The 26,107-nt window shown below is 43.7% G+C and overlaps 1 protein-coding gene across 7 annotated transcripts in view; it reads right to left on the bottom strand.

The window, feature by feature from the left end:
- The window catches only part of PTPRC (protein tyrosine phosphatase receptor type C), a 167,789-nt gene that overhangs the window by 62,694 nt on the left and 78,988 nt on the right, over positions 1-26,107 (bottom strand). The window contains exons 4-8 of one of the 7 annotated variants that reach the window (XM_083156863.1): positions 23,607-23,744; positions 23,031-23,186; positions 20,555-20,632; positions 7,244-7,321; positions 6,969-6,992 (exon numbers count right to left, since the gene is read on the bottom strand). In XM_083156863.1, the coding sequence (XP_083012989.1) occupies positions 6,969-6,992; positions 7,244-7,321; positions 20,555-20,632; positions 23,031-23,186; positions 23,607-23,744 (474 nt within the window). Of the gene's footprint in view, positions 1-6,968; positions 6,993-7,240; positions 7,322-20,554; positions 20,633-23,030; positions 23,187-23,606; positions 23,745-26,107 lie in introns of all 7 variants that reach the window. The other 6 variants (XM_083156862.1, XM_083156865.1, XM_083156864.1 and 3 more) reach the window with 6 other exon arrangements.

Raw genomic sequence — 26,107 nt, forward strand, 5'->3', positions numbered from 1 at the left:
AGAACACTGCTATTTATTACCCCGTCAAGAATATTGCGGCTACAGAAACGGGCTACAGTACATGTGTGCCTGCTGAGTCTGTATGAATATATAATTACCGCTACGACGGTTTAATACTATTGTTTCCGCTACTGATGTAGAGATAGCGTTGCCAATGTGCATGCAGGGTATCTGTGTCAGACCATAAGGTGTGCTTTCATATATATGTGACTTTAAAACACTGATTGTGCTGGTATAGCTGGTTTTAAATATTGCGCTAGTATGGCTTAAGTCCACATATATTATTGCACCTTATAGCAAGCACTGTTTAGTGGTTATGCTTTGATGCATATATCGACAATGTGGGATGCCTGATTATACACATTCACAGTATGTCATCTATTATACATGCATCTGCAGGCTAGCTGATAAGACAGATAAAGTAGTTAGTATAATCCAATAATCCCACCGTTTGGGAGTGTTCCCGCAGTATTAATTGTGTGTTTCTGCGTATATGCTCTGCATATCACTCAAATACAGTATTTAATCATGGTAATGTTGTCTCCTATTCCATCCGAGATATTGCGGCCACAGAAGCAAGCTTAGTTAGTTAGTGCTGGCTTTCTCTGTGCGTTAAATTACCGCTATAACAGGTGGAGTTATTTACTGTAATGTGCAGAGGGATTCCCGTTTATTCATACTGCAGGTGGTTTAACATACTACTCATGCATTTTTATAGATATTGGGCCACTCAAAAACACGCAGCTTCCAAACACTGATTTGTACTGATATAGCCAGTTCTGGGTGTCTGCAATTGAGTGGCTTAAGATAGCATATGCTCTGGTATCATGAAGCAGGCACTGGTACTTAGTTATGGCAGTAGTATACACATGGATATTTAGGGTGCGTCCGTGTGTATCTTCACACCCAATTCTCAGTTATATATATACACCTAGGGCAGGTTAAATATGTGGGTAAGGTGGCCGGCTTGAGTACAGAAGTCTCTGTCAGGGACTGTTCCCTTTGTACTCACCGCGCGTATCAGCGTGTGCGCTCAGTTAGCAGCCGGAGATCTGTAGTGATTCTCCGTTGCAATACTGTGCCTTCACAATCAGGGGGTATATTCCCACTAGTACACTGCGTGTGCTAGCGTGTTTATTCACGCTGCCTGCAGCTAGTACTCGCTCTCTTATCCCGCTACCTCTAACCACAATACATAAGGTAAATATTTTACAGTTAATAAAGCAAACACTGGTACAAACAAACAAACAGTTTACAGCGATCTGCCAATGCGCATTTCGCTCTCTATAAGCTTTGTCAAGGCTTAGTATAGGCCTATACTAAGCCTTGACAAAGCTTATAGAGAGCGAAATGCGCATTGGCAGATCGCTGTAAACTGTTTGTTTGTTTGTACCAGTGTTTGCTTTATTAACTGTAAAATATTTACCTAATGTATTGTGGTTAGAGGTAGCGGGATAAGAGAGCGAGTACTAGCTGCAGGCAGCGTGAATAAACACGCTAGCACACGCAGTGTACTAGTGGGAATATACCCCCTGATTGTGAAGGCACAGTATTGCAACGGAGAATCACTACAGATCTCCGGCTGCTAACTGAGCGCACACGCTGATACGCGCGGTGAGTACAAAGGGAACAGTCCCTGACAGAGACTTCTGTACTCAAGCCGGCCACCTTACCCACATATTTAACCTGCCCTAGGTGTATATATATAACTGAGAATTGGGTGTGAAGATACACACGGACGCACCCTAAATATCCATGTGTATACTACTGCCATAACTAAGTACCAGTGCCTGCTTCATGATACCAGAGCATATGCTATCTTAAGCCACTCAATTGCAGACACCCAGAACTGGCTATATCAGTACAAATCAGTGTTTGGAAGCTGCGTGTTTTTGAGTGGCCCAATATCTATAAAAATGCATGAGTAGTATGTTAAACCACCTGCAGTATGAATAAACGGGAATCCCTCTGCACATTACAGTAAATAACTCCACCTGTTATAGCGGTAATTTAACGCACAGAGAAAGCCAGCACTAACTAACTAAGCTTGCTTCTGTGGCCGCAATATCTCGGATGGAATAGGAGACAACATTACCATGATTAAATACTGTATTTGAGTGATATGCAGAGCATATACGCAGAAACACACAATTAACCCCTTCCCGACATTGCCTTTTAAGGTAATTTTTTTTTTTTTTTCCTCCTTGTGTTCAAATAAGCGTAACTTTTTTAATTTTCCGGCTATATAGACACATGAGGGCTTTTTTTTTGCGGGACAAGTTGTACTTTTTAATGGTACCATTTACTATACCGTATAATATTCTGGGGAATCAGGAAATAATTCAATGTGGGGTAAAAAAAAAAAAAACGCAATTCCACAATTTTGCGCTGGTTACGTTTTTTTTGGAGTTCATAGTTCGTTGAAAATGATGGGTTATCTTTATTCTATGGGTCGTTACGATTCCGGTGATTCCAAACTTATATAGTTTTCGTTACATTTTACCACTAAAAAAAAAAATAGAAAATGTTACGGTTTTTCGAATTTGCGTCACGTCGCCATGTTCTGCGTCTTATAACTTTTTTATTTTTTCCACCTACGGACCTGGGTGAGGGCTCATTTTTTGCGGGCTGAAGTGTACTTTTTAATTAATACCATTATGGGATATGGGCGACTTTCTGATCTCTTTTAGCTATTTTTTTTTGGGTAGGCGATGCGACCAAAAAACGTAGTTTTGGCGTTGGGGATTATTTTCCGTTTACGCCTTTAACCGTGCGGGATAACTAATGTTATATTTTAATAGATCAGACTTTTAGGAACGCGGCGATACCAAATATGTTTATTTTTTTATTTTTTATTTATTTTTATTTGGGAAATGGGGAAAGGGGGGTGATTTGAACTTTTAATATTTATTTATTTATTTATTTTTTTAAACTTTATTTTTTTTTTTTTTTTACTTTTACTACAAGGCCCCCTAGTGTACTTGACCACTAGGGGGCGCGATCGCCTGTACTAGGTTCAGCCATAGAGCTCTATGGCTGAACGTAGTGATTTTCAGCACTTCCTATTACATCCTGCCTCAGGCAGGATATAATAGGTATGCAGACGCGGCCAGCACAGGGGTCTACATTAGACCCCTGGCTACCATGGCAACCGATCGGCACCCTCCGATCTCGCTGCGGGGGGCCCCGATCGGCGCCGGAGGGGGGCGCCCCCCCTCCGATCAGCTATTTAAGCACTGCGGTCGCTTTGCCCGCGGTGCTTAAAGGGTTAAACGGCCACGATCGGCGAACTCGCCGCTCGTGACCGTGAGAGCAGGGACCTGGCTGTAATATACAGCCATTACCTGCTCTCTGTCAAGCCAGCTCACTCCGTGAGCTGGCTTGATTCCCCCGCACCCGACATATGACGTAAATGTACGTCATATGTCGGGAAGGGGTTAATACTGCGGGAACACTCCCAAGCGGTGGGATTATTGGATTATACTAACTACTTTATCTGTCTTATCAGCTAGCCTGCAGATGCATGTATAATAGATGACATACTGTGAATGTGTATAATCAGGCATCCCACATTGTCGATATATGCATCAAAGCATAACCACTAAACAGTGCTTGCTATAAGGTGCAATAATATATGTGGACTTAAGCCATACTAGCGCAATATTTAAAACCAGCTATACCAGCACAATCAGTGTTTTAAAGTCACATATATATGAAAGCACACCTTATGGTCTGACACAGATACCCTGCATGCACATTGGCAACGCTATCTCTACATCAGTAGCGGAAACAATAGTATTAAACCGTCGTAGCGGTAATTATATATTCATACAGACTCAGCAGGCACACATGTACTGTAGCCCGTTTCTGTAGCCGCAATATTCTTGACGGGGTAATAAATAGCAGTGTTCTCATGAATTGCACAGTAGCTACTGTTACAAGTGTAGAATAATTACTTCTGAAGGCAACAGTGTCCTTTAGCAACAATAATAGTTGCGAATACATATAAACCCACACATTCAGTGACTATATACCCCTGACCATACAAGTACTCACTGGTACAATACCACTGATAGCTATCACCAAACTATCAGAGCAAACCTGATTAAAACAACAGTTTACAGATTTTAATCTTCTTATTTTCTTTTCTTATCTATATTCATTACTTTATTTTAATACTTCGCTATCAATATCCCTGCCACAGGGACTCGTTATACCAGGTCACCAGACAATTAATAAAATTGACCAAATGGAATAATAAATGATGGCCTTTTACCTTTAATTGCATACCAATAAAGAACATGTACTAATTTTTATGTCCCATGGGACAATGTGGATGAGGAGTGCATCCCAGTGAAAACTGATTTCTTTCCTTCTTTGTCTCTACTGTTCCCAGAACCAGAGATATTAGCCATCAAGCAGCTGGTTACTGCTCCAGCTCCACACACCTGGTATGTAGTTTTATATACTCGTTGGCAGATTGCTCTGCCTCCTGAACTCTGATCCCCTAGTCCCCAATACCATTTGGTAGGAGGGATTCTCTAGTTTTTCCATTCCAATCTAAGAAACCTATTTCTGGGAACTGGAGATATCTGCAGTCAAGCAAGCTGTCCTCCCACCAGAAAATTATGAATAATAAGCCCACTCCACTATACACCCCTCCTCTGCCTATTAAACATCTTCTACCACCCTGGAAGTTATATATCAGAGCCCCTTCATTCAGCCCAATGCCCCCTTCTCCCACTCCATCTCCCACCATCTGTGCAGTAAAGGGGTAATTAGTGGAAATTACTGATCCAGGCCCTACATGCTGAGCGGTTGATATAATACCCCCTACCACCCGCAGGACATCAAATCTTCCCCCACCCCTACCGCTGGAGGATCGGTAGGGGCCCCAATACATTGCTATGCCCAGGGGTCATACAATGCTGTTGACGCCCCTGTATGTGTGTATGTATGTGTATATATATATATATATATATATATATTTATTATTATTATTATTATTATTTATATACATCTGTTCTATCTATAATACTTTAACTGACCCGGCATATATTGGGTCACCTAAGTGTCTATCTCCGTGCTTTGCTCCGCTCCTCTGGAAACCCCCTTCTGAAAATCCTGCGTTTGCCCCTGGACGCCCCAAACAAAGCTACGCCGCTGGCTGTGTGAGCAGCTTATCATATATGATGCTTACTGAATTTGGCCCAATATTACCTTAAATATCCAAATGATTTCTAAAAACTATGCAAAGTCTGGGCACGAGTTCCCCTTGGCAAGTCTACAGAAGACAATTGAATCTACTAGTAAACTGGGTACTTATGTATTATCTGGACTCCCATGTTAAATGCACCCCATTTTTTCATACCCCTACTATCCAACTACGCATGGAGTTGATTTTATATAGTGTGGCGAGCGCAGCGAGCCACCGTGCCCGAAGCGTGGTGAGCGCAGCGAGCCCCGCGAGGGAACGCAGTCTCATAAGAAAAACGGGAGTCCAGATATTACATAAGTACCGTAAACTGTTCTTGTAAAATTTACAGTATTCTCCATCCTGAAACTTCATTTAAATTTTACAAGTGGAATAGAATTCATAGTACTTTACCTATACTTGTCTACTCTCCCTACCCAAAAATAAGGTGGCACTCCCAGTCAGAAAAGTGGGCAAGTCTCCCACATCCTACTCTCCAATTCCTCAAACATCAGTGTGGCAGAATAACAAATACAGTAGCACCTGCTGGTGCGAAATCTTAAATAAAATGGATTTATTTATCATATATTTTGTTAATAAGTCCAATAGGTAGCCATCCACCAGGGGTCAGTATGAGGATAAACCATGGGACCACCCACCCTGCTCTGACCAACTTTTCACTATAACATGGGGCTCTCACATTCTTTTGGTGTGATTTTGTTTAACCCATAAAGCTGTGAAATTTGCAGCTTTACAGGACCTTTAAATTACATCAGCTGCCCGACCCCTCACACTTGCATCATGGTTAAATTTCCATAGGAATGCCCAGTGTTTTCATGGGAACGCCCATGAAGCGCTGGGCATTGTTAGCTGCTCTGACAGGCGGCAGTGCCATCAGTACTGCCGTCCAGTCTGATGAACTGCTCGGCACTTCCTGCTCCCGGCGTTCGCATCCCTGGGGCCGGTTGTTCTGCAACCAAGGACGCTGTTCAGAACTTCTGCTCAGCGGCACCTGGCCGGGTTCCCAGAGTATTGCAGCAGGTCTGCATTATTTGGTTTACTTTATTCCTGGCTGGGTTACCTCCTGCTGATGAGAGTTACATGTACGTTGTGTGTTTTGCAGTGTTTTTGTGTGGCGTGTATCATGTTTTCTTGCAGTGTCTGTTGTACTAGGTCGCTCATTCCTTTTACCTTCTCCCCTGAAGTTGGCCAGGTGCCGTTAGTTGTTATTCAGGCAGGTTCCCTTTAGCTAGTTTAACCTTTTGGCCATTTCCTTTAAAGATCTCCATTACCTTGTACCTGCTCAAGACCTGGTGGCACCGTAGTTGAGGAGGACCTAGTTTGCCCCTCCAAACATGGATATTATAGGCAAAGTCCTAGTTGTTGCAGGTACCAGCCATCATTCAGGAAAGGCCAACAGATGCAGAGTTTGGGTAGCTGTGGCCATCTTAAACAGCGTTGCATACCCCAAACACATAACAGGCATTCATATGGGCGCCAAACAATGGCCCGCCACCGCATGCCCCACACCTACACTGCTGTATTTGAAAGACTGAATCATTTCGCCGTACCCTCTCGCACACAGAGGCTGCACATGATTCAACTAGAATCACCCCCTTTGTCTCCTTACACAATAAAAAGATCCCAAAATGCAACATGGCCTTGCCCATTTTTAGAACAAATTTGCCCCAGCTATCAGGTCTGAATTAGGCCCACCGTCTCTTAGCTTGTATATAAACCATCAATTAGAGAAAATATACATAGAAATACTTACTGCAATCAATCCCATCTTCTTTAGCTACAACAAAATACAAAATGAAAGAACAAAAGTGATTAATATTGACGAGAGCAATGCAAACAGACCAATTAACTAGATAAAAATCTGAGAGAAAAAAACATGCTATAGTGTATATCCATTTCAGGCTTCTGATATAATAAATTATATTTACAGTAATTATTAAATAATTCTAGAGATACAATTTTAATTGAATAGTATTTGCGTGAGAGCCAAGCTATGGTTGCAGTGGATGTGGGTCTGCTTGTCACCACCTGTGGTGGAAGAGGAGACAGTTGTAGCTGGTTCTGAGGTTGGTGATGTGGGTTGGTGGGAGTGAGAGCTGGAAGCACCTGAAATTAAGAAAATAAATGTGTGCACATGATTATTTCAGGCCTAATAATATAGAAAAAAATGTATCATACTAATAGATTATGTTCTAGAATGCTCTATTTGAGAAGTATTCATATACAAATGAAAGCTTTAACAACCCTGGGGTAGTGTAAATTTACTAATCGACAGATTTTCATAGACACTGCTTGCAATAGATCTGACTGTGGCATTTTAAATGGCAATATTAGTAAATGCAAAACCAGATATTTTCCAAAACATATAGTTATTTTAGAGGGGTATTCAATGTGTGCCAATACTTCCGATGGTCAGAATTCATTGAGGTCGGAAGCCTGTCAGATTTGACTTTGGAAAAAGTTGAATCTGCATGGTCTAAAACGGCCACTGGATTGTGACATCCATGGCTGTTTTCAACCAAATACACGGATTTCGACAATCGGAATATTGAATACTGACTGTCGAATTGTCATCAGATTGGTTGTGATTCTGTCGAAAAATGTTTAAACAGTCAGGAATCAATCATTGAGTAGCCCCCTTAAAATGTCTAGACCCACTGATAAACTAGTTTTTTATATAATTATTTGACTACTGTAGGTTGAATTTAACTCTTTCAGGTCCAACGCCTAGTCAGGAACAACAGCCCTAGCACTAGTAGCAGATCCAATGGTGAGCCACTTTAAAAAATGATCATTAACATCGTTTAACATTCAATGTAGACCATTTTTTGAATAAAAAAAATATATTAAAAAAAATTACCATTAATTGAAACATTTAAACCAGACAGTTTGAATTGCAAAACAAAATTGGACTGCAAAGGGTTAAGTACTGTACAAATAAAAACAACATTTTGTGTTGTCACTGTCCCGAAAACACAGAAAGCATCATGCAGTCACAGCGATAGTATTTTAAAATTGGGCAGTTTCCTTCTTTCATTTTCCCTGATGCAGTGACAGGTTCTGGTCTACACCATGGGAGTTATTCACCTTCATCATTCTGCATCTCTGCCGTTGGTTTGAAAAGAGGGTACTTGTGGAGTATCACGGCTCCCACGACCTGCATCGTATGCAGATCGTATGCTAAAAATCGCATCGCATCGCATCGCATGTGGCATACGATGGCATACGATGCGATGCGATGTTTTACCGATTTTTGACTATTTTAGCTCAAAAATCGTATGCCATCGCATAACATCGTATGCCATATGTAGTGGCATACGATGTCATACGATGCGATACGATGTTTTACCGATTTTTGAGCAAAAATGGTCAAAAATCGGTAAAACATCGGATAACATCGTATGCCATATGTAGTGGCATACGATGTCATACGATGCGATACGATGTTTTACCGATTTTTGAGCAAAAATGGTGAAAAATCGGTAAAACATCGGATAACATCGTATGCCATATGTAGTGGCATACGATGTCATATGATGCGATACGATGTTTTACCGATTTTTGAGCAAAAATGGTGAAAAATCGGTAAAACATCGCATGGCATCGTATGCCATCGATGCGATACGATGTTTTACCGATTTTTGAGCCATTTTAGCTCAAAAATCGTATGCGATCGCATCGGATGCCATACGATGGCATCCGATGCAATGCGATGGCACCCGATTTTGCACTGAAATGCATCAGAATGCATTGAAATGTGTATTAAAGTAGTGAAATGCCCCCAAATGCCATTTTTCATAGTGCACCACCCCCACTATCAACGTCAACCCGAAGCGTGGCGAGCGGCGGCGGTACGCGTCCTACGACCTTTTCATACCCCCACTATCCACGTCGGCGTGGAGTTGAGAATAGAATAGTGTGGCGAGCGCAGCGAGCCACCGAGCCCGAAGCGTGGCGAGCGCAGCGAGCCCCGCGAGGGGCCGCGTATACCTTCACAGCTATACGCGTCTCCTCGCGAGCTTTACAGGTATCCGCGTCCCCTCGCGGGGCTCGCTGCGCTCGCCGCGCTTCGGGCTCGGTGGCTCGCTGCGCTCGCCACACTATTCTATTCTCAACTCCACGCCGACGTGGATAGTGGGGGTATGAAAAGGTCGTAGGACGCGTACCGCCGCCCCTCGCGGGCTCGCTGCGCTCGCCACGCTTCGGGTTGACGTTGATAGTGGGGGTGGTGCACTATGAAAAATGGCATTTGGCATTCTGATGCATTTCAGTGCAAAATCGGGTGCCATCGCATCGCATCGGATGCCATCGTATGGCATCCGATGCGATCGCATACGATTTTTGAGCTAAAATGGCTCAAAAATCGGTAAAACATCGTATCGCATCGATGGCATACAATGCCATGCGATGTTTTACCGATTTTTCACCATTTTTGCTAAAAAATCGGTAAAACATCGTATCGCATCGTATGACATCGTATGCCACTACATATGGCATACGATGTTATCCGATGTTTTACCGATTTTTGACCATTTTTGCTCAAAAATCGGTAAAACATCGTATCGCATCGTATGACATCGTATGCCACTACATATGGCATAAGATGCCATGCGATGGCATACGATTTTTTAGCAAAAATGCTCAAAAATCGGTAAAACATCGCATCGCATCGTATGCCATCGTATGCCACTACATATGGCATACGATGCCATACGATGGGAGCCGTGATACTCCACAAGTACCGAAAAGAGAAATAAATAAATAATTTAAAGTCCTCCCTCCCCCAAAGTGTTCACAGCACCATTGTATAAAGTCTACACTGCTAGTGGCCAAATGCTGTAAAGACAATGGTGAAGCACTTTGAGTCCTATTGCGAGAAAACCGTTATATAAATATCATTATTATTATTATTATTAATAATAAATCACACACACAAACTCTACTGCGTGGAGGAACATAATCCTTACCACAAAATTATAACCAAAGCTTTTTTATTTTATTTTTATTTTTAGTGCCTGCTTCAATCACTCAGTACAGTACAATACTGTGCTGGAAGTTTGGGTTAATGGGCCCTCACCTAAAGGATTACTCCCCATCCCCAAAAGTCGAGCCGGAAGAAGGGAAATGGGAATTCAGTGGAGCTAGGGGGGTCCCCTTGACATCTCCAACCCCCTTCTAAACACCCCTTAGAGAGAAAGAGTCTTAAGGTTTACCTTCGCTGCAAGTTTTAAAGTTAAGCCTCCTAAAATCTCTCACTTTCTGAAACTCTCACCCTATTACATTTGGCCCAGCATTTCTAAAGGGGAATTTCTAGATGCCAGATATCAGAGTTCGGCCAACCCTTGGAGACGTCATAATTAGCACACAACTAAGCTATTGTCTGCTCATACAGAGTACAGTCAATATACTACACCAGGTCAGACATACTGTGTACAGAGTCAATGTTCATGTTACGCCTGTTACCAACTGCTTTCTGGTCCGTTCCGCTAATTGATCACTCACACACACACACACACACAGCAGACTTGGAAGAATATCTTTTTTTTTCCAAAATTTTTTTATTGGTTTTGTCAACAATAAAGTGCACAAGTTAACAGTATTGTCGTCTTGAGTACATTCTTTTGCTGTTACATCACAGTTCAACATTGATCACATTACAATATATCATACATCTTCTTCAGTCTGTATACAAATACTTGTTACGTTGCTACGCCCTCGACTTAGTGATGTATTTAAGCCCTGACAAATCTCCCGATCCTCACCTTATTTGTGTTATTCACATAACCAGTTAACTTTCCTAACTATAATATAATATAACATATCTCTCCCTAAAACCAAACCCCTCCCTCCCTGCACCCTCCCACCTCCCAGACTCGGTGTGTCTCATCCATCTGATAGTGACCTAAGCAGGTACCAGGTAGTGCCCTCAAATATCTTCATGACCTGTGTTTGTACATCTTACTCTAATGATCTTATGTAAATTCCCCACTTATTGTGAATTTTTTTTACACCTTCTTCTACCATGGGCAGAGTGGCACTTCTATCAAAGTACATCAGTTGTGTTAAGGCAACTTTGACTTCTTGCAAAAGGGGCTGAGACGGAGCTGTCCATTTTTGCAGTATGACTTTTTTTGCCATCGTTACAGTCACTGTAAGGAATGGCAACAACTCTGTCTTTCGCCCATGCAAGTTCCAACCAGAAAAGTTGGCACATAACATTGCCAATGGGTCTTTACATAAATGCAGGTCACATGTAGTGTTAATAAACATCATCACTCTGTCCCAAAACCGTCTTATTTTCCCACATTCCCACATGTGGTGGAAGAACGTAGCGTTAGAGCCTTTGCATTTAAGGCATATTCCCATTTCCCCAGGTACAAAATACTTTCTCTGAGCCTGAGAGATATATACGCTCTATGCATGGTTTTAATGTGTACCTCTTGTAACATGGTGGACTGCAGTATTTTCAGCGTCTTTGCCATATGTTTGTGAAGTGTTTCCACTGAAGATACCCCTGGGATATCCCCCTGCCATTTTGGGACCATAGCGGACCAAACTACTTCTGGTGAGGATGGAAGGATGTCAGCATATAGATACCTCAGTCTGTACGGTCCTGTGGAACTCAGACTAAACACCTTCTGCAGAGCATCCTGCCTCCCTGATACCAGCATGGGGCCTTTCTTTGACTGTATATAATGTCTAACCTGAAGGTACATAAAGAAATCTCTGTTAGGTAGAGAGAATTTAGCTGAGATCTCTTGGAAAGAGAGTATCTGGCCCCCTGGGTCAAACACATCCTTGACTGCCATAATGCCTTGCTTCTTCCACCTGTCATATCCTACTTCGGCCATCCCAGGGGTGAAGCAAGGGTTTCCCCAGATAGTGTCATACCTGGTGTTTTGGTGATTCCTGCATAAAAATTTTTTCCTGGCCTGCTGTGGTAACTTAGCCCGTGGAACGTGGAGCAACCCCGCCAACGAATATGGACTCATCATATCCCCTTCCAAGGTTTTGTGAGTGTATGAGTTTGTTCCCTGGAGCCAGTCTAGGATATATCGCATGAATATTGCTTTGTTGAAAGCCAGAATATTAGGTATCCCCAGTCCGCCATCAGCTTTCTTAAGATAAGTTTTTTGTCGGGAGATGCGTGGCTTTTTGCCTTGCCATAAAAAACTGAAGAAGGCTTTATTTAGTTTCTGTGCATCTTTCTTTGATAATTGTACCGGAATCATTTGCATGCAGTACGATATTTTTGGAAAGGCTATCGACTGCAGTACAGCTGCTCTTCCCAATAATGACAATGGCAGAGACCTCCATACCTCTAGCAACCTAACAATCTCAGCAACTATAGGGGGGAAATTAGCCTCATATAACCTCGAGATCTCCCCAGGTACTTGAATGCCTAGATATTTAATAGTGTCAGTAGTCAGTCTGAAGGGGGAAGCGACCTGACCTGGGATCCCCTTCGCTTTTGGTCCTAGCACCTGCAAGATTTCAGACTTATGATAATTGATCTTATATCCTGCAAAGGACCCGAAATCATCTATTATTTTCCTTATAGTCGGTAAAGATTCAAGGAGGTTTGAGACGAACAGAAGCATGTTGTCTGCAAATAGACTAACCTTCAGTACCGTTGTCCCCACGGTGATGCCCCTGTACATATGGTCAGTGCGGAGCGCCACCGCCAGTGGTTCCAAAGCCAGAGCGAATAAAAGTGGAGACAGCGGGCATCCCTGTCTGGTTCCCCTCTGAATCAGAAACGGGGTCGACAGGTAGCCATTACACGCCACTTGCGTGGTGGGCTGTGAGTATAGGGACTTAATAACATCTACAAAGCCCTGGGGAAAACCAAATCTCCCCAAGGTTTCCCATAAATGGTCCCAGGTGACCAGATCAAACGCCTTCTCAGCATCTAGTGATAGTACAGCCTGGTCACCTGAGCCACCCTCCATCCCTATATGTTGAATCACCGCCAGTAGTTTGCGCACGTTTAACGGAGTGACGACCATAAATAAAGCCAGTCTGGTCTTCCGAGATAACCGCAGGCAAAGCATATTTTATTCGTTCTGATAGTATTTTCATCAACATTTTGTAGTCGGTATTCAATAACGATATTGGCCTATATGAGCCTGGGTCTTCCGGGTCCCTGCCTGGCTTTGGAAGCACCTTAATCACAGCCGAATTAAAGTATAGAGGGAGCTGTTTGCCTTGAATTATGTCATTAAATACGGTCACTAGTGTTTCACTTATTCTAGGTTTCAGGATTTTATAAAACTCCCCCGAGTATCCATCCGGCCCTGGGGCCTTGAGAGGTTTAAGTTGGGAGATAGTTTGTGTTACCTCATCTACAGTGATTGGCGCCATAATGCGTTCAGCCACTGTACTTGATATCTGGGGGAGAGTTATAGAAGCCCAGAATTGATCTTTCTGTCTCCCATCTATATCTCCTTGGGAGTATAGTTTAGAATAAAAGTCATGCAGAATTGCCAACATCTCCGTTCCCTTGTGTGTCCTATCCCCTTCCGGCTTTTGTAAAACCTTAATCAGAGCTGAGGGCCTAGATCCTCGCATTAAATTTGATAATAGCCGTCCATTTTTATTGCCATGTTTGTAGAACTGAAAATTTGTGTTGTTTATGTTACGCAGTGTCTGAGATTCCATTAATGCATCATAGTGGGTCTTTGCTTGCATATACGTATGTTTGTGGGTCTGGGTGGGGGATGCCTTGAAATTAGCATATTTGCTCGTCACCAAGTCCTGAGCTTTTATTATGTCTCCTGACCTTTCTTTACGGTATTTATTAACAAATGAGATTATCTCTCCTCATCACCGCTTTGGCTGCCTGCCACGTAATTAATGGGTCTGTGGTGTTGTCCCCGTTATTAAGCTTATACTCCGTCCACTTGGCCTCCAGGGCATCACGAAATGTCTTGGAAGACGCCAGGTACGAGGGGAACCGCCATTGGCGGTGTCTCCCTACATCCACAGCGGTCTCCATAAGCACCCATATCAGGGAATGATCTGACAAGCATATGGGCTCAATGCCTGCCTCGAGCATGCTGCCACAGAGGCCTGCGGACAGGAGCAAATAGTCAATACGTGATAAGGTTCCGTGGGCTGCTGACAAACACGTATAATCCCTCTCAGTCGGGTGGAGCAATCTCCAGCTGTCCACTACATGTAGTTGGGATGAAATTTCCCCTATACCCAGGGTGGGACTTCGGGGTTGTTTCTTAGGGTTGGAGGATCTATCTAATGATGGCAAAGCTACTATATTAAAGTCCCCTCCCATAATCAGGCGCGAGTCAGCATATGGATATAGTTTCGTCAACAGTCCTGTGAAATTTTTTTTTGAATAGGCATTAGGGGCGTAGACGTTACACAAGACATACTTCTTCCCATGAATGGAGGTCTCTGCAATAACAAAACGTCCCTCCGGGTCTTTGATGCTGTTAGTGACCGATGTTCCCAGTGATCTGCGCGATAGGATCGCTACTCCCCTGGCTTTAGAATTATAGGAGGCATAGGCCTCAACCTTAAATCCCATTACTCCCAATTTCTCATGCTCTATATCCATAAGGTGAGTCTCCTGCAACATAACTATATCCGCTTTATGCTTTTTAAGATAAAGCAAAAGCTTTTTCCTCTTTATCGGGGAATTAATCCCTCCCACGTTCCACGAGCAAAACTTTACAGTAGCCATGTCACATTACTTTCATGATGTAGTATAGCCCTGGACACACCGAGTACTGGTTCCCTCCCCCCCCTTTCCCCTCTCGCACTAAAACATCCCACCCACATAGGAACAACAGGTCCCTGCAACTTACCCCTCACCCTCCTCCCAACAAATTCCCCTGAGAGTACTAGCTCTCCTATATTCCTAGATAATATAAGTCAACTTGTACGCAGTGAAGGGTAGCTCTTTGAGCCTTCCCCCCACCAACACAGCTCTGTGGTTATTACCTAGCCTCCGCTTCCTTCCTCCTTGCTAAAGTAGTAAAGTTATTCCCACCTCCCCGAGCTGTACCCTTGGGCCGGCACCCCTTATACATAACAATAATATATAACATTTTGAAACCACAGTCCCCTCAATAACATTCCAATACTTTCCCAAGTGCGGTCAATGAAACTTAATAAGTCTGGCATTTAGTACGGTAGTATCTAGACCCTTTAGTGCATCAATCCCACATTCCCCTCAGTATCAGCGAACACACTGTAAGACATTCGAATAGTTACGCCTTCAACTCCTCTCCCAATTGGGACATCCTTGTCTACAACCCCTATGGTGGGGTATCTGTCGTTTTCTCCATCCGTAAGTATGCTCTAGCGTCCCCTGCTGTGGAGAAGTCTTTGAATGAGTCCCCCTCAAAGACCCTAAGACGGGCCGGGTATAATAATGCAAATTTCCTCTTTTCCCCGAATAGGTGAGAGCAGATAGCAGTGAACTCCTTCCTTGCCCTGGTCACCTCAGCGGAGTAATCTTGAAATAGGTGCAGTTTGTGACCTTCCCATAGTATGGTCTTATGCTTACGTGACGCTGTCCATAGGGTTTCCTTGTGTAAATAATTTAGACATTTAAAGATGGTGACTCTAGGCCTGATATTGACTCCATCTTTTTCAGGCCCCAGCCTGTGGGCCCGTTCTATCACCATGTCTGCACAGTCACTCTCCGCCCCTAGTAACGCCGGTAATGTGTTGCCTATAAAATGGTGGAGGGCAGGGCCTCTAACCGTCTCCGGGAGCCCCACCAGCCTGAGATTCTATCTTCTTGATCTATTTTCTAAATCATCCACCTTGTTTGTCAGAGAGTACACTGTTTTTTGCAGGTCAGCGTTATGTGACTTCAATTCCTGCACCTCATGGAAAACTGCTCCTATCTGTGACTCATTGTTGGTAACTCTCTTAGAAAGCTGTGACATGTGCCCCTTCATGTCTTCAATGCTCAAACTCAATGTCTCTGCTTGTGCTTGAAACATGGGGGCCATAGTTGCCTTAATGGCTCTGACCATATCATTATAAGCCGCTGTGTCCGCCTCCACTCCCTCATCTCCCGGCCCCTGTAAGAAGCAGGCTGGAGTGCCTGTGAATGTCTGAGGCTGCGAAGCCTGGCTGTCCCCCAGTACCTGTTGGCAACTTAAGATTGCCGTCGTCTGGCTCAGGTTTTTGCCTGTCTCTGCCTGGGTCCCGTGTCCGTCCGGGGAGGGAGGTGCGGCCGCCATCTTGGGCTGCTGCGTCTGCGGCTTGGCGGGGTTCTTGCGGGTCTGTCTCTTCGGCATGGGAGAGTGAGACCTCTCCATGCGCTGTTCTGAGCTCTGCTCCCGGTCTGCCGCCGTCTGTGAGTGTTGGGGGCTGTGATTTGGCAAGGAAGGGGTGCCGTCCTCCTTACCGCTCATGGAGCTCCTGTCTCACATGGCCGTCCTTGCAGGAGCTGGAACCGGAAGTCCTTCTTGGAAGCATATCTTATTGTTGGCTTGGACCTATTCAATAAGGCCTTGTATTCTCTGTGAGCAGGGCCGGATGAAGAGCCACATTGGCCTGAGGTTGAAATTATTTATGGGTCTATAGTAAGAAGTGGAGGAGCTGTGACCAGTGTTCTGTGGGTATGACCAGTGCTAGTTAGGTATGATCAGTGCTGGGTGGGTATGGTCAGTGTTGTGATGGTACGTTCAGTACCATGTTGGTGTGTACACCCTTACACTGTCAGACCCACTGTCTCACAAAATAAATAAATAGAATACAAGAAATGCAATTTTAAAACCTACGATTTATGGACAATAGAGTAACCAGCCTAGGTGGCTTGTTATTCTTATACTGTCATGATGATGATATTTAAATGTGGAGGCATGGAGCTGTAGGTCCATCGGCTCCATTGTTTATCTGGCCCTGCCTGTGAGTTAAGCCCTGAGAGTTTTCCCATGTTTTTTTAAAGCAGCAATCAATTACATGGCAAAATCACAACACTTTTGTTGGTAAGCTGCTCAATCAGAGGTGTGTCACTCAGGTGCCAAAAGGGAGGGGTAATTCTGTCTAGGAAAAAAAAAACATTTTGTATCCCAATTGCACACTGAGTGAGAAAATAACAACATATTAATCAGATAATACAGAGATCTTGGTTGCATATATCTGCAGATATAGGGCTAAGCCCCCAGGCCGTACGTCAAGGCCTCTCTGTCACTGGGGGTCCCTAATGCTGGGTATGGGTCTGGGGTGTGGGCCCCCAACATGCCGACACAGGCTGAGTACTCCAGGGCAGCACACAAATGAAAATTAGTAAGGGTTAATAAGAAGCACATAAGTGCTATGCAGGGAAGTGAAGGTGGGATTAAAATACTAAATATATACAATGTGATAGGAAAAATAAGAGTTAATAAAGTGTTAGGGTGTGCTAACCTGGAGCAGACCAGCCCTACTAACACAGGGGGCACCACATTCCCAAACCCATCCCATAAGCAATAACATATATGTCTGGACTTAATAGCCCAGTGTAAGGCCACATGATAATGGCGTATAACGTCTGAGAGACAGCTTACCTGGAGATACCCCTGGCTTCTCCAATGGCACTCAGGTGTCAGCAATCCCTCCTAATGCTGACCTATCTATGCCTCTCAACTGCACAACACTTTTGTTGGTAAGCTGCTCAATCAGAGGTGTGTCACTCAGGTGCCAAAAGGGAGGGGTAATTCTGTGTAGGAAAAAAAAACATTTTGTATCCCAATTGCACACTGAGTGAAAAAATAACTACATATTAATCAGATAATAAAGAGGGTTTGGTAATGTGGTGCCCCCATACCCAGCATTAGGGACCCCCAGTGACAGAGATGCCTTGACGTACGGCCTGGGGACTTAGCCCTATATCTGCAGATATATGCAACCAATATCTCTGTATTTTCTGATTAATATGTAGTTATTTTCTCACTCAGTGTGCAATTGGGATAAAATATGTTTTTTTTCCTACATGGCAAAATCAACCTGGTTCTGCAGTGTAATTTATTGCTGCTTTAAAAAACATGGGAAAACTCTCCCAAAATATCTCACTTTCTGAAACTCTAACCCTATTACATTTGGTCCGCTATGTCTGCCCCTGTAATTTGGTCTATGTCTTTCCTTATTGTATTAAGTATAATGTAAAGCCTTTTGAAGGTTAAAAAACTGCACATTCGGGGCCTTATTCAGATCTGAGCTCAGTACAAATTTGTTTGGAAAATGGGCAAAACCATGTGCACTGCAGGTGGGGCAAATATAACATGTATAGAGAGTTAGATTTGTGTGAGTTATTTTGTTTCTGTGCAGGGTAAATACTGGCTGCATTATTTTTACACTGCAATTTAGATTTCAGTTTCAGCACACCCCACCCAAATTTAACTCTCTTTGCACAGGTTACATCTGCCCCACCTGCAGTGCACATGGTTTTGCCCATTTTCCAAACAAATTTGGGTACTTATGAGTTATCCGGGCGCCCGATTTTAAAATCGGGTCGGATCGGGACATCGCATCGCATCGCATGCGACCATCGGATGCGATGCGATGCGATGACCCGATTTTTCCATAGGAATCAATGTTAAAATGGACTGAGTCCATTTTAACATGGAATTCAATGGGAAAAAGGGTCCTTTTCATACCCCTACTATCCAAGTGGGCATGGAGTTGGATATAAACCTGTGGCGAGCGTAGCGAGCCACCGAGCCCGAAGCGTGGCGAGCGTAGCGAGCCCCGCGAGGGGACACGGAATACCGTCCCCTCGCGGGGCTCGCTTCGCTCGCCACGCTTCGGGCTCGGTGGCTCGCTACGCTCGCCACAGGTTTATATCCAACTCCATGCCCACTTGGATAGTAGGGGTATGAAAAGGACCCCTTTTTCCATAGGAATCATTTTAACATTGATTCCTATGGAAAAATCGGGTCATCGCATCCGATGGTCGCATCCGATGGTCGCATGCGATGCGATGCGATGTGATGCGATATCGCATCGCATCTGATTGTATGCCTTAACTTAAGGCATACAATCAAAAAATCGGGCGCCCGGATAACTCACAAGTACCCAAATTTGTACTGAGCTCAGATCTGAATAAGGCCCTCAGTCAGGACTGCCATCAGAAATTGGGGGGGGGGCTGATTACTGATAAAATGGGTAGGGTCCCCCCAGTGGTTGCTCCTGACTGGCTGTTGTCTGCTCATGTGCCAGCTGCAATGAGCTTGCAGCCTGGCACCAGTCAATTGAGGGACCCCTCGCTGCCTATGGCTGGGACTGGAGTCCCGCCGGCAGGTTGCCCCCCCCCCCCCCCCCATTCCCTTGATAACAGCCCAGCATGCAGCTCCCAAAAGGGCCTTAGATTGCCAAAAATAATAATCCTTTCTCATTGAATAACGAGTTGAAGGCTGCTTAACTGAAAAACAAAAAAAGTCTCCTTTATATTTTGTACGTACAGTAGAACAAGTTTCCAAGAATTAAATGGACCTATTATGTAGTAATACTGTATACGTTATATAACATAACCCAGTCTCGGCGATGTCATGTCCCATGACGTATATGTGTTCTATACAGTGGCGTTCGTTCCAGTTGCCCGGAGGCAAGATATATATTGGTCCCCCCCCAAACACACACACATACACACACACGTACACAACACAACTCATTAAAACCTTATATAAAATATATATTTATATAGAGATATAGATAGATAACACATATATGTCTCAGTTCTCAGCTACAGAGGCAATATCTTGGCGTTTAAATAATTGATTTATACTTGCATGGGGAGGAGAGGTGCCCCCTTGGGAACAGGAGCCCGGCGGCAGATTACTCCATTGCCTCCCAGAGTTCTGTCTCTGGTTCTATATGCCGTTAAGTTTCTGTCATGTTACTATTGCAAAGCTTTGTCCCTCCTGATTTCCTGTAGCTAGGCTCTGATATCATTAGCCCTGCCTTTCTTCCTATCCCCAGCACATTGTCTGTCTGCCATTTTAGCCTTCAGTTGGTTCCTGATGAGTTCTAGGAAATTATTATATTTTCACCTACTGATCTGTGCTTTAGTACAAGAATATCAGCTTGAAATAAACCCTCATCTGGATTCTTCACACATGCCCCTTCAGTTTAATTGACACTGTCTGACAAAATATCCTGATTACTGAGTACTGGTTCAATACAGACATACACAGATGAACTGTCTTAGAAGCTATATGCAGCCTGGTTATTGAGTCAGAATAGGGGCATATGCGAGGCCTTGGGAATTTTTCCTTAACATAGTTCTTCATATTAAAGAATGTTTATATTTAGGGGCAGCTACAAAAACGTAAGTATAATTTTCCTTTGTTAGATGCAATAACAGAGAATAAATCAAACCTTCAGTGCTATTGAATGTAGTTGGATCCAAGAAGGGAAATTGAGTGGGTGCTTGCATGCCAGAGGAGGATGAGACACCTGTTACAGAATATGAAGTATGATACTGTTACTACGGGTCTATATATCACCAGCACAAACATCACATAACTGTATATGGACAGGACATGTGGCACACAATATTACATGTCAATGACAAAGCAATGTAAGTGAATAAGTGAAGAAATGCATCTTTTAGTTGTCTACAATTTGCAAATATTAAGCATAAACTATTTCGGTACTTGTGTACTAACACGGCGCCCATCGCATCGCAGACCATAAGGCATGCGATGGTATGCGATGCGATGGCAGCCGATGTTATACAATTTAAAATTGTATACCATCGTATTGTATGGCATTGTATGCCATTCTATCGCATATACAATGGTATGCGATTTTAAAATTGTATAAGCACCCTAATGGGGGCTTACAATGTTAAATGCACCCCCACGCCACCCCCACTATGAACGTGAACCCGAAGCATGGCGAGCACAGCGAGCCCACGAGGGGCGGCAGTACGCGTCCTACGACCTTTTCATACCCCCACTATCCACGTCGGCGTGGAGTTGATTTTATACAGTGTGGCGAGCCACCGAGCCCGAAGTGTGGCGAGCGCACGCGGAATACATGTAAAGTAATACGCGTCCCTTCGCAGGGCACACTGCGCTCGCCACGCTTCGGGCACGGTGGCTCGCTGTGCTCGCCACATTATATAAAATCAACTCCATGCCGACGTGGTTAGTGGGGGTATGAAAAGGTCATAGGACGCATACCGCCGCCCCTCGCGGGCTTGCTGCGCTCGCCACACTTCAGGTTCACGTTCATAGTGGGGGTGGCGTGGGGGTGCATTTAACATTGTAAGCCCCCATTATGGTGCACTGCTTATACAATTAAACATCGTATAGGGGGCTTATACAATTTTAAATCGCATCGCATTGCAGTGCATCGGGTGTAAGTCATGCGATGTAATGCGATTATATGTAGTGCGACGAAATATCGTGGGCGCCGTGCTAGTACACAAGTACCACTATTTCACTATATTAAAGCATGTATATCACTCTATCTGCACATATACAGATGTAGCGCCTCTCATTCAGCCGGGGGCTGCGATAGCATAGCCAGCCTCCGCCAGCCCCACCATCCGCCGGAAGGGGGGTGTTCTGGTGATGTCAGCTGCCCACCCTCGGCACCCACATCATTGGGGCATTAGCATGAGAATGGCCAGCATTTTCATGGGAATGGCCGTGAAACGCTGGGTGTTCCCATGGGCGTATACCCTAGCACCATGCCCTCCGTCTACACTGTTATGTGCGTGCGCCCAGTGAACACTCTGCACAGAGCAGAAATGTGTATGTGCAAAACAAAAACATTGTGCTCCCGTCCGAATTCACATAGGAGTGCATGGACCAGAATAAGGTCCAAAGTCTCTGCTAATATTAGTGCAGGGGTAGCGAGTAACTCAATGTAGCCAGCGGCAGGTGAGTTGCAAGGAAGGAATTTGAATCGGCACTTCAAAATTGGTAAGTGGAGAGTGATAAACAACCAGCCAATCAGCTCCTATCTGTCATCTTTTAAACCCAGCCTGTTACATGATAGGAGCTGATTGGCTTGTTGTTTATCACTTTTTGAAGCTTGATACATCTAGCCCACAGTATACAGGCTAACACACACAGGGAAATTTACTTAGAGGGGAGTTCTATAGGCAACCAATCAAATTCTATCTATTATCTTCTAGAAGGTGCTAAATAATTAGGTAGTAGATTCTGATTGGTTGCCCATATCAATATCCCATGTGAAAAATAAATCCCATTTTAGTAAATTTCCCCCACAGTATCCGCATTGTGGACTGGGAACATGGAGACAGTAGATGACAGACATAGAACACGGGTAAAATGAATAGTGAAAGCCCTTACTACCAGCCAATGTAATGTTTCAGCATGAATCATCCCTTCATAGATTGCAATAAATATATTTGGAGACGGAAATACTTACAATTACATACCATATTGTTGAAAAATGAAATGTTACATTATACTATACTAGAAGATACAGTGCATTATGTCTTGCTTAGAGAAAATGTAAAAACAATGCTTTCTGGCAACTGTAAGTACAGTACAATAATATATTTAAGTATTAGACATTTGTAAAGTTTTGCTAGATACATTGAGGGAGATGTGTAAATCATTAAAGAGAGATAAAGAAAAAGAGAGATAAAGTGCCAACCAATCAGTTTCTGTAATGTAAAACAACATAATCTGCTATTATATTTCTCTTCACTTTATTTATCTCTAAAACTTGATACATATCCCCCTATACAAATAATACAATCCTACTGTATGAATGATGAAACCATTATTACAATAAAGATAAATATAGAAGAATTGAATGGTTCCTTAAGAAAAAAAGATGTATAGTTCTTGTGCTAGCTGACATATCAGACCTGTAGGAGGGTAATTAGCGGTGGTGTTGGTAGCAGTGACTGAGGTAAGAACAGCAGAGCTGGTGACCGTGAGTTTGGTTTCTGTGCTGGAGCCTATTGTAGAATTTGGTGCATGTGTTTGTGAGTAAGAAGTTCCATTAGCAAGAGTTGTGGGACCTGTGATGGGAAACACATCATCAATTATTTATTAACAGTTTCTTATATAGAGCACACATATTCCGCAGCGCTTTACAGAAAATATTTGAACACTAAAATCCGTCTATTGCTATACAATACGTATTGCAGCTGAGAACAATAGAATAGACATGGCTAGCCATGGCCAAAGGAGCAAAGATGAAACTTGCTCCTACTGTATGAGAGATAACATGTATTGTTCCCTTGCACACTGCGGATGAACCAATTTAAATAAGGTTGCAGTTAATTATTACTCTAAGAACTACTTTACCATAGACAGCACAGCTTTAATCAGTCTGCAATTAGTACGGCAAGATACAAAATGCAAACCAATTCTATATAACAAAACCTTAATTTAAGAAAATGTAGGAAGAATTCAATTTCCTGTTTGTCATGTCAGACCTGTAGGAGAGATCTTAGCGGTGGTGTTGGTAGCAGTGACTGTGGTAAGAACAGCAGAGCTGGTGACTGTGGGTTTGGTTTCAGTAGAATTTGTTGCATGTATTTGTGAGTTTGTGGTTCCATAAGAAAGTGTCAGACCTGTGATGTAAAAACACATCGTCAATGAGTCAGAGATATTAAGGCATATATCACTACCAGAAACTCACTACACAAACATTACACAGGCTATAGTGCAATCAGAGCATTGCACATGTGGCGACATGTAATAGGGTGCAATGTTTTTAGACAGCACCATATAACACATGTAATAGGGTGCGATGTTTTTAGACAGCACCATATCGCACATGTAATAGGGTGCAATGTTTTTAGACAGCACCATATCGCACATGTAATAGGGTGCTATGTTTTTAGACAGCACCACATCGCACATGTAATAGGGTGAGATGTTTTTAGACAGCACTATATAGCACATGTAATAGGGTGCAATGTTTTTAGACAGCACCATATCGCAGGGTTGCCAACCCTCCTGGAATGGCCGGGAGAATCCCGAAAATCGGGTCCCCCTCCCGGCCCCCCGGAAAGGTGGGCCACCCTCCCGGATTCTGGCGGACCCCCTTCCGCCCTTAACTTACCTGGATGCACAAGCTCTAAATTGCCGCGATTCGCGGCTTTACGGCGGAAGAGGTGGGGCTAAATATGCTAATCATGCATATTTAGCCCCGCCCCCTCACGGAGACCAGCATATTGCGGGATTTACATTACTGGGGGCAGGGACTGATGATGTCTCCATCAGGCCCCGCCCCCAGAAGTGATGCTGACAGTCTCCTCTCCGGGCTTCTCACGGAGAGGAGACTGTAAAAGTCGGCAACCCTGCCATATCGCACATGTAATAGGGTGCAATGTTTTTAGACAGCACCATATAGCACATGTAATAGGGTGCAATGTTTTTAGACCGCCCCATATCACACCTGTAATAGGGTGCAATGTTTTTAGACCACACCGTATCGCTCATGTAATAGGGTGCAATGTTTTTAGCCCGCACCATATCGCACATGTAATAGGGTGCAATGTTTTTAGACCGCACCATATTGCACATGTAATAGGGTGCGATGTTTTTAGACAGCACCATATCGCACCTGTAATAGGGTGCAATGTTTTTAGACCGCACCATATCGCACCTGTAATAGGGTGCAATGTTTTTAGACCGCACCATATCGCACATGTAATAGGGTGCGATGTTTTTAGACCGCACCATATCGCACATGTAATAGGGTGCGATGTTTTTAGACCGCACCATATCGCACATGTAATAGGGTGCAATGTTTTTAGACAGCACCATATCGCACATGTAATAGGGTGCGATGTTTTTAGACAGCACCATATCGCACATGTTATAGGGTGCGATGTTTTTAGACAGCACCATATCGCACATGTAATAGGGTGCGATGTTGTTAGACAGCACCATATCGCACATGTAATAGGGTGCAATGTTTTTAGACAGCACCATATCGCACATTTAATAGGGTGCAATGTTTTTAGACCGCACCATATCGCACATGTAATAGGGTGCGATGTTTTTAGACCGCACCATATCGCACATGTAATAGGGTGCGATGTTTTCAGACCGCACCATATCACACATGTAATAGGGTGCGATGTTTTCAGACCGCACCATATCGCACATGTAATAGGGTGCGATGTTTTTAGACCGCACCATATCGCACATGTAATAGGGTGCGATGTTTTTAGACCGCACCATATCGCACATGTAATAGGGTGCAATATTTTTAGACAGCACCATGTCGCACATGTAATAGGGTGCGATGTTTTTAGACAGCACCATATCGAACATGTAATAGGGTGCGATGTTTTTAGACTGCACCATATTGCACATGTAATAGGGTGCGATGTTTTTATACCGCGCCATATCGCACATGTAATAGGGTGCGATGTTTTTAGGGTGCTGCTATAGTGATCCCCACCAGAGCAAACTGGGCATCAATGTATTGCTGATGCACTGTGTCTTTCTTCCCGGCTGGCTCACTCGGCATGGTGAATGGGCAACAACACCAGCAGCTGTCAAAATTGATAGCTACAGATGTCGTAATGGTCATTGACGTGCACATTGCCAGGGCTGATATAGACAGGGGTGCATAGTGTCCCTGTCACTGAACATATATTTATACAAGGGGAAATAGAAGTGGCATCAGCACACGTAGAGCCAATGGTTGCCGACTTTCAAATGATTTCTCCTGCCTTCGGAGATAAGTCAGTCGAATTCGTCTCCGTCCAATCGTTACAAAATCACCCCCATAATGTGCTCTGATATCACTTTTCCCCCGTATTCTTATATGTATTTGACACATGGGGCCTTATTCGAGTTCACTCTTTCTGACAAAATCCTTCTTAGATGGACAAAACCATGTGCACTGCAGGTGGGGCAGATGTAACTTGTGCAGATCTAATTAGATTTGGGTGCGGTTTTACTTCAAAGTGAGATC

This window comes from Crinia signifera, chromosome 8 (assembly GCF_055691185.1).
Source record: "Crinia signifera chromosome 8, ASM5569118v1, whole genome shotgun sequence".
Taxonomy (NCBI): Eukaryota; Metazoa; Chordata; class Amphibia; order Anura; family Myobatrachidae; genus Crinia; species Crinia signifera.